Source organism: Daktulosphaira vitifoliae, unplaced genomic scaffold, assembly GCF_025091365.1.
Source record: "Daktulosphaira vitifoliae isolate Bord-2020 unplaced genomic scaffold, ASM2509136v1 Scaffold_2, whole genome shotgun sequence".
In the NCBI taxonomy this organism is placed as follows: Eukaryota; Metazoa; Arthropoda; class Insecta; order Hemiptera; family Phylloxeridae; genus Daktulosphaira; species Daktulosphaira vitifoliae.
The window spans coordinates 23,841,442-23,852,160 of NW_026099573.1; the positions used below are offsets into that span (position 1 = coordinate 23,841,442).

Sequence of the window (10,719 nt, forward strand, 5' to 3'; positions counted from 1 at the left end):
GAACTAAAAATATTTTATTAGTTTTGCAGATTTTATTCTGCTCGGACGATTTTTTGTATTTTAAAAAGTAAGTAGTTATTAGTTTTTAAAATAATGTAAACATTAATTATTAAAATTCATTATTAAACTCATGTAAACTATNATTCATTATTAAACTCATGTAAACTAGCAAATTACTAAAAGTACATAAGAGGTTTTTTCGATTAGGGTGTCAGTTTGTGTATAACGTTGGTAATGGTAATATTGTTTCCGAAATACGTATCCGCGAAATTTGTTTTGACTTTATGAGTTAAATTATTTTTAGTTTGAAATTAATTATATTTATAATATAGTTTTAATTTTAAATAAAATTAGCCACAAGTGATAAATTTTTATTATTCACTTTTTTTTACATAAAATATTGATACATTGAAAAATATTTTTTGATGAGAATTATGAGGTGGAATTACAAATTTGAGTCTTCGGAGTCTCGAAAAAGGTGTAAAAAAAAATTAATCAAATAACGACAAATTTTATACTTTATTGTACAATTTTAAACATGTTTACTTGACAAAATTTACATTATACATTAAGATAAAAATCCTTAGTAGTTATATGAATCAAATTATTATGTTTAAGGCTATTCATTTAACACTGGAACTCTTTAGCTATGTCATTTGCGACAATCTTCGCAGCTTTCCAAAATGTTTCATGATTCATTGTCGAAGGATCATTTAACAAATTTTGAAGTTCATTACTTTTTACGCTTTCGAAAAACGAATGATTTTCTATTGCATCTTCTAATTTTTTTTTTTCTGAAAACTCTTTATTTATGATACTTTTTAAAGCCTTATTTTGCAAAATGTCTTTTTTTAAATCATAACTTTCATCGTCATATTTTATTTCAAGTTCATCTACATTGTAAACAAAATATTTTTCCATTCTACGTTGTGATTCAATAAAATGCCAATTTAAATCAGTAGAAGTGTAAAAGGATGGTGTGTTCGAAAAATACTGTAATTCTTCTTTTATTAGAAAATTATTTATTTCATATTTTTTCATAAAATTGTTGATACACGTCAAGGAATTTTGCATATCAAGGGCCGTACTCTGAGGATAATCCATAAGTAGAGAACTATTTGTATAATACGATAATAAGTAATAATATTTATGTGCCCTGGTTTGCATTAATATTTGTAATTGTTCTAGATCTGCATTCTCCAGTAGGTTTTCATTGGATACGTTGGATGAAGTGTATGAAAATTTGCAGCAAATAGTAAGAATAACGATTGCACTCAATATTGATTTCATCGTAATTACCAAGTTTCTTGACAAACTCAACGTTTTTGAACTTTTATTGTAATATAGATAAAACGTAAAAATTTTATTACACACAAAATTATTTTTGCTAGAAAATTGTCGTGAGTATATATAAGGCAATATTTGTGTAATTAATGACGGAATTTTCTATAAAAATATTTGAAAAATATGTCTTTATTATTTGTATATGATATTTTATTAATACATTTATAAATTATGTTGTGTGCAAAAGTTGTGCTTAATTCTATTTTATAACTTTAAATTTTCTACCTTACTTATTTGCTTTCGTAATTGCAATTAAATCAAACCAAGTAGTTTTGAACATGCTATTGTACCTTATATAAGCATACGTTTATAATAAGGATACGTTTATCCTTGACTTGTATCAACAATTTTATGAAAAAATATGAAATAAATAATTTTCTAATAAAAGAAGAATTACAGTATTTTTCGAACGCACCATCCTTTTACACTGATACTGATTTAAATTGGCATTTTATTGAATCACAACGTAGAATNTACTTTTAGTAATTTGCTAGTTTACATGAGTTTAATAATGAATTTTAATAATTAATGTTTACATTATTTTAAAAAGTAATAACTACTTACTTTTTAAAATACAAAAAATCGTCCGAGCAGAATAAAATCTGCAAAACTAATAAAATATTTTTAGTTCACTCGCAAACGTTAACAGTAATGGATGTTTTTGGTTCATCATTTGAAAGTAAAAGAATAAAAAAAATATGCATACTAGAGTCTAAATTAGCTGAATTAGAAACAGATATTATAAAAATTACTGAAACGCTTAGTAATTATAGGAAAATAATTGAACAAATAAATGAAGAAATACACGGAGTAGAAGTTAAAATTGAAAATTTAAATACTAATTTTAACGCAATAGATTCAACTTTTAAGTTATGATATAGTCAGCTAGAAGAACAGATTAATAAAATTAAAGGTTTTGTAAAATACGAAGCCTATACTGACTCTAGTGTACGTTAATTCAAAAAACAAAACTCCCTAGAACAATATCCGTATCCTCAACGTACTAGTTAACAAACTAAATAATGACTACAGCAATAGCAGATTTTGAGTGTATATTGGGATCGAATAACGAGTATCTTATAAAAGAACTATCTGCAGTGTATACTGACACTTAAGCTACACAACACTGGATATTTAAATATGCAACTCCAACAGATGAAAAAAGTCGAAATGTTAACGCGTGGTTGAAAAAGCACAGACATTCAATGCAACCTCAGTATGAGTTTAATAATGAATTTTTCAGTTGACAAGATCCCATTAGTAAAATTGTTCTTATTTTTAAACATTTTTATTGCCTCCCTTATATTGAGCTCTTTGTAATTATATACGTTTTTAATTAATGTTATGGTGTTAATGGATTGATTATGTGTCAATAAATGATCTGCCACCGGAGATTTACAAATTCTTGATTTGTAATGTTTCATAGGTGTATTTTTAAACTGAACCTTATATTTCTTTTTGTTTGTCCTACGTAACATTTATCACAACTTTCACATTGTATTTTATAAATGCACGATTCCCCTTTTATCTGTTTTATCTTTATGAATACCTAAATTTGCCTGTTTATCTGTAAATAATCACTGTTGTATGCTCCACGGCACGACAAACATAAACAAAAGTACTAGTAGTTAAAACTCAAAGGCAAACACTATTAAAATCCTATTCGGCAAAGTTAACTGGAAAACACACATTTAGGATTAAGTTAAATAAAAGATAACGTGTTATTACAGAATATTCTATAATGCATATTTCAAAAATATAGTAAAATAAAATCTTTGTAAACTTAGTCTGTCTCGATCCGTTCCCGGGGGACTCCCCAAAAGTTTTTATATTTTATACATAATTAATAATGTCCTAATTAATTAACTCATTATAAACAAATAATTGTTTAAAAATCATAAATAAAATAAATAAACTATATAACTATACTACACGTACAACATCACACACATTCAATCCTTGAGATCATGAGACTCTTCAGCATAACATTTTATATTTCACAATAAATACAAAGTTCTTCATATTCTTTTACACGTCATAATTGTACTTTGTAACTTCCTATTTATTAATATATTAACATGGACTTCAAGCTATTCTATATTTGTAATATATTTATAATTGCAGTTAGATATTTTNCAAGCTATTCTATATTTGTAATATATTTATAATTGCAGTTAGATATTTTTTACTACTTTGAGTATTTTCAATTTCAATAATTTATTACTATTATTTTAAATTATTATACTATTATATTATTTAATAAAATGACGTTGATAATTATATTTTTAAGTGACAATTGGAACATTTTTAGGATATTATTCATGGAGGTATTCGGTAAAAAAAATATAATTGTTTTAGATGATGCTTTAATATTAACCTAATTGCAGTATTTAAAAATAAAATATTTATTAACATTACTCATTATGATACAACTTAAGCTCGTATTTGAAGATTTATGACTCAAAAAACGATTACTCATTATATCTTATCTTTTAATGTGATTATTTCAATTAATAGTTTCATCACATTATAGTTTATAAACTATTAAAGACTATATTGTAAAAAAATGTTGAGTTATGAATAAATTGTATATTCAAGGACTTTTTAATTATAAATCATCATTAAAATAACAAAGTATACAGATTGATAGTTATTAAAACTATCATTCAACTTCTTTTAAAATAATAAAAATGTTGAGAAATTTTTTTTTGACTTTTTTTAGTTTTATATAATTCTTGATTTATCACTCAATAAGTACTTTAGTACTCTACTTCAATTTATCTCTTATAAGAATGCAAACTTATATTCATCTGTAACAATTTCTGTAGTTATGCTTATTCATCAATAAACGGTTATACTGTTAGAATTAGACAATGATGAATTTCGGGGGTAAAAAATATTATAAAAAGGCAGAGGAAACCCTTATCTTCCCTGTTCTTATCGTGCTCTGTACTAAGTTATGCAAACGTCGTGATCGTCATTGTCGAAGTTCTTACGTGTTAATTTATGAATTAAATTGATTTGTCTTATTTTATTTTTCAATTAATGATTAATATTATTATTTTAGATATTATAAAAACCAGGAAAAGTATCAAGTAAGATTTTAAAAATCAATAGAGTCTAGATTTATGTTATTTCATAACCTTCGACTCACACCTCGCATCAAAAAGTAACTCCAACTATCACTTTAATTCACTCAAAAATCTAACTCTTTATTTTTACTCTTTAATTTTATTATAATTAATTTTTGAGTTACGATACTAATATTAAAAGAATCATCTGTATAGTTAACTTGACAACCTATATTAGTAAACAAAAATACTAATATTAGTACACCAATATTAATACAAAACATAACTTTGCATTTATTTTATAAGTAACACATAACTACGGTTTTTGTGAAGTAACCAAAAGGATCAATGGCGTATTTAGAAATTTATAATTGGGGGGTGCACAAAACATGTTCATGAATAAGTTACCACAACTTTTGTTAACACGTATTAAACACATACTTTAGATTTTTTTTCAAAAAAATCTGTTGTATGTTTTGATTCCATTTTTGTTTATAAAAGTATTTCTTTTTTAATTAGTGTGTATTTCTATGCAATAAACACTTCAAATATATGTTATAACTAGAGCTCGGATGTTTATGACTTTGCATATTTTTTTCGCGCAATATGAATTAAACCCAAGTATGATATAAATTTGATTCATGAAGTCTAGATTACAAGTACGTAAACTTATTTTGCATATTTTTGCATATTTTACGTTTTTGAGCATATAAATGCATATATTTTATAATTTGCATTAAAAATATTAAAAATTTGTTTTTGATGAAGATCCGTAGAATACTATGTACAAAAGTAAAATTACTTTTGGGATTTAGATATTTATAAATTCGATAATCGATATTAATATATATATACAGTAAAACGCCGGATTAACCGGACGCCGTCTAGACACGTGCGAGCTTCATTTTTCTAAGAATTAGGTTATTTTTATTAAATTTCTTTATTGTTATTAAATCCTTCATTTTATATCATCTGTACGTGTTTTCCTCTATAAAAAATGTAAGCACATGATTGGTTAACCGGAATACCGCTGGTCCCAATTAGTCCAGTTAATCGGCATTTTACTGTATTTATATATTCATACGAGTAGTAAATACGGCGGGTGACATGGGTTTTACCTATATATCGTAAATTTATGAGATAGGACGCGTTTTATTTGATATATATAAAATATTTTGTTGACATTTTAATATTCATTGTGTAGTGTTACAAGTTTAGTTTATTTGGTACTTTTCGTATGTAGGTGTTACGCTGTGTTTAAACAATTTGTCTAAAAATTCACGTTTNTATTACGCTGCGTTTAAACAATTTGTCTAAAAATTCACGTTTTTTTAAAATGTATATTATCAATATGCCGAAAAATTCGCTCAGTGGTTTTGTAAAAGAGTTTGATTGGGTATAATTTATAATTTTTTTTTTTATATTAAATATGTGTGTTATGTAATAAAATAATTTTAATTAATTTACATTAAAAAGGTATATAACATTTTTTCGAATTAATATTAACTTCTTTTTTTTGCATATAGTTATTGAAAAATTGGTATTTTTAATATATTTCAAGGCATATAATTGCATATTTTTACATTTTTAAATGCATATTTTCATTAAATTTTGGTCATAAACATCCGAGCTCTAGTGATAACATTAACAGGACAACTGTGCGGCGTCAAATTTTGCTCCACAAGACAACTATATCGACTAACATTTTGTAAGCTCATGTTATTATCGATAAGTAAAAAATAACTTTTTCTAATGATATACATTATTAAATTGCTTGATAAAATATTTACATGACTCAGTCAATGGAGGGTACGTGCCCCTGTGCTCCCTCTAAATGCGCCACTGAAAACGATTAACACGAAGTGCATAAATTACACATAAGTTTTTTGAGGTAAAAATTAGACCAAAATTTCATTTTATGCAACGATTATCTAAGTAAATTATCTGCAAACTCACATTTCTTAATTAATCATTTTTTAAATACATAAATGGCTTAATAACAAAGTCCATTAAAGTTTAGTTAAATACTACAGTGGCGTATGTAAGAGAGATTAAAACTCTTTATCGAGAATAGCAATGTGTCAATAAAAAGCTATTGTTTTATTAATTATCAAAAAAAAAGTTTGCTATAGAAAACCGAAAAAGAATAGTTCTATAGTACAATTTTCCGAAATTGTGTCAGCTATGGAAACGTTCTAGTACCTAACCCAACACCCTTTTTTTTTATTAAATAATGATTTATTCATAAATATGTAAATTAATAATTTCATTTTCTTTTATATATCATTGTAAATATATAGATTATTGCAAGAAAAAATTATTTATAATGGTAGATTTTAGGGGTAATTTTCAGAAGTTTAATGTAAACCTATTATCTTTTTACTGTTAAATACAGAATGGTCTAAATAACGTTTTAATTAGTTGATAATCAGTTTATCCATATTAGTTTTTGAGATATTAGCATTCAAAGCTTTAGAAAAAATAAGAAGTGGAGAAGTGTAAAGTCACTAAATTTTTACATGACTTAAAGAATTCTTATTTATGATTATTTAATGTTACGCACCTCTTTCAACTATAACTAAAAATTACATTAACTCAAAAATTAATAATGGAAAACTGGTTGTCGATCAGTCAAAATTTTTATTTAGATTATTCTTCATTTAACAGTAAAAACAATTATAATATTTGTCATTTAACTTTGGAAAAGTTACCCATAAAATCTATTTTTAAAAATAATTTTTTCTTACAATAAACTTAATATTTATAATGATTTATATTTTAGGAATAATATCATAGCAAAACTAGCATGAATAAACTGGGGAAGTAACGCAACAGTTTTCAATGATAGTTTTTTTTTTCAATAAACTGAAGACAGATTTTCTTCTTGAAGTTTAATACAGAAAAATGTTCCAACGAGTTCTTCTTTAAGTAATTTGTAACTTTTTTATTTAAGTCTTTTTGTGCACAATTGTATGGAAACTTTTCAAAATACTAAAGTTCCTTAAATACGTGTCTTATTAATAAAACTGGCATTTTCCTCCTGTAATTAATATTGTTATTGTTACACTTCGGATATGCACAGATGAGTTTTTATTTAAATTTTTAATTATTATCAAAAGTAGTACGACCCTTCAATGACAACCCTTCACAAAAACTTAGATATTATTTACAATAATATACGTAAGTTATGAACTAATTGAACCTGTTTTTTTATAATAAAATATAAAATATTTTATCAAATTTTATCCTTAGTCACTCAATAACATAAAAATTTTAAGTAGTGTATTATTTAAAAGTACTTAAAATTATTGATAAATGGTTTTGTTATTCTCAATGTATGACATATTTCCGTAGATTTTTTTGAAAGGAACTTTAATACTATTAATATTAATATCAATTATATTTATTTGAGTCTTTACGAAGTCATGCATATTTTTAAAAAACACAATAATGATGTATTTGAATTAAAATACAAAAATATGTTAATGTAAAAAAACAAATTCAATACAAACGATTTTAAATATACTATACATAGAAGCTTACCTAATAATAGAAAAAATAATTGAACATAAAAATGTCTATGGCAAGACGGTAAAAATTAAGTTCAAATATTAAGTTAGGTAATTCGTTAATTTTCAGAGATATAATTNCAAGACGGTAAAAATTAAGTTCAAATATTAAGTTAGGTAATTCGTTAATTTTCAGAGATATAATTTTTAAGCTACTTAAATACCTATAATAACATGTTAACGTCAAATTCATTACAACATTATAAATAACAAAGTTAAAATATTTATGTTTTTTTAATATAATTAATTTAAAAGTTAAATACAAAACGGAGTATTTCCAAAATTAACTTAACTAGTAAAAAAAATATACCAAAAACCTATAACATCCTTTTCGGTTGTTCCGTTATAATTGTTAATATAGCGACTATATTTAACTTCAGTTCTATCATACAGTTTCCATACGTAATCTGGTCCTAAATTAACCATAACTTAAAAAAATGTTCTTTTTGTATAAAATATAGTAAAATTTAGATTAAAGATTTTAAACACGCATTATAAAGGGTTTTTCAATAGGGACGCTACAAAAGTAAACCGATAGGGACAGCAAACGACGCTATATTTTTTCCCGCTCTCTTGACATTTCTCTTCAGTAAGGTTTGCCATTTCATCATGGAAAGATATACGATCCAACAACGAGTCAAAATTATTAAAATTTACTACCGAAATTCGGAGTCAGTGGCCTCAACTTTAAGAGCGCTACGTGCAATTTATGGTCGTCATAATCGTCCTGCCAGATCAACAATTGAGCGTCTAGTGGAAAAATTTGAATCCACAGGCACAGTACAAAATGTTCCCGTGCCAGTGAGACAAAGAAGTGCCCGTAGTGTCGAGAATATTGCTGCCGCTAGCGCATCAATTGAGGAAGACCCAAATCAGTCTCTCACACGTCGTTCTCAAGAGTTGGGCGTATCTGTGACGTCGTTGTGGCGAATTTTGCGAAAAGATCTTGGCCTACATCCTTACAAGATCAAATTGACGCAAGAACTGAAGCCGCTTGACCACCAGAAGCGTCGTATGTTCGTGAATTGGGCTGAGCAACAACTTGAAAATGATCCGGATTTTCATCGAAAAATCATCTTCAGCGATGAGGCTCATTTCTGGCTGAATGGCTTCGTCAATAAGCAAAATATGCGTTATTGGTCAGGCAGTAATCCACACGTACTCCATGAGTCACCATTGCATCCCGAAAAAATTACGGTTTAGTGTGGTTTATGAGCCGGCGGCGTCATTGGGCCGTACTTCTTCCGTGATGATCAAGACCGGCACGTTACTGTGAATGGGAATCGCTACCGCTCAATGATAACCGAATATTTTTGGCCCGAATTGGATGATATGGACTTGGACAATATGTGGTTTCAACAGGACGGCGCCACAAGCCACACAGCGAATGTCACAATCGATATATTGAAAACCAAGTTTGGTGAACGTGTTATCTCACGAAATGGCCCAGTCAATTGGCCGCCTAGGTCGTGCGATTTGACGCCGTTAGACTATTTCCTGTGGGGCTACGTCAAGTCTATGGTCTATGTCAACAAGCCAGCGACGATTGATGAACTTCGTACGAATATCGAATGTGAGATTGCAGCAGTATCGGCCGATTTATGCTTGAAAACCGTCGGAAATTGGGTTCAGCGTCTGGACTTCTGCAAGCGTGCCCGTGGTGGCCATGCAAAAGAAATCGAGTTCCATACATAATGGCATCAAATGTACTTTCACATGAATAAAGAATTTCATTGATATCCAAAACCGTTTTTGATTTATTTAAAAAAACTTTTGTAGCGTCCCTGTTGAAAAACCCTTTATAATAAATAACAATTATAATTTATGATATTTATAATAGAAGTTTCTTTTATCTTAATATTAATAAAAAATTGTGTTAACTTGTTTAGACATTAAAATGTTAACAATTATTAATTGATTTTGGAATGCTAAATCTAAATAAGGAACATAATTTGTTAATNTTGGAATGCTAAATCTAAATAAGGAACATAATTTGTTAATTATCAATAGCTATAGCTCATTTTAAGTATCTTAAATGTAACAATGCTAATAACTTTTAATACAATTATAATTTCAAAGAAAATTTTTTTAAAATAAATATTGCATTTTTAGACTCTATTTAAAACACTTTTAGTTTCGATGCGAAGCTGAGAAGGTATTAATTTTATTATGTGTTTTATTTTTTTGTCTGTTACCACTTTTTGTCAGCTCACTGAACCAATTTCTTTCAACGATACGTCAAAAGATCACAAATCGTACTAGACGAAGAAATTACCCAAAAAAATTGAAAAAAAATCCCTTGTTCCCCGTAAATGGGGGAAATGTCTAAAAAAATTAAAAATCGCTAATTTTTTCAATTTTTTTTTTTTCTTAAAACTACCATATATTTTTCAAAAAATGATCAAATCAATATAATTTATATTTTTATAGATGCACCATGTTTTTATCTATCATTTGATATATTTTTTTTATAAATTTGACTTTTTACCTGCCCACAGAAGAATATTCAAAATGACAACTTTTTCTACTTAATTTTTGAAAGTGTTCCGAAAATACTGACACTTTTATATATACTTTAAATTAAAGCTTATATAATATACTGTATTATGAAAAAAAAAATTTCGGACTTTATTTTGTCTTCACGATGAAAATGGCTACCGTATGCTATTTTTGTTTTAAAATTCTCGATTTTATATTTTACATTTTTAACTTAAAAATGCTATAACTTTTTTAAA

General features: G+C 26.6%; 1 protein-coding gene across 1 annotated transcript; it reads left to right on the forward strand.

The window, feature by feature from the left end:
• The first annotated feature begins 8,593 nt into the window (after positions 1-8,593).
• Positions 8,594-9,187, forward strand: LOC126898063 (uncharacterized). Its single transcript, XM_050672012.1, has one exon. The coding sequence runs from the start codon at positions 8,594-8,596 to the stop codon at positions 9,185-9,187; it is 594 nt and encodes a 197-aa protein (XP_050527969.1).
• The last annotated feature ends 1,532 nt before the right edge of the window (positions 9,188-10,719 follow it).

Coding starts and splice junctions, on each gene's coding strand:
- LOC126898063 (XM_050672012.1), top strand. CDS start 8,594: ATGGAAAGATATACGATCCAACAACGAGTCAAAATTATTAAAATTTAC.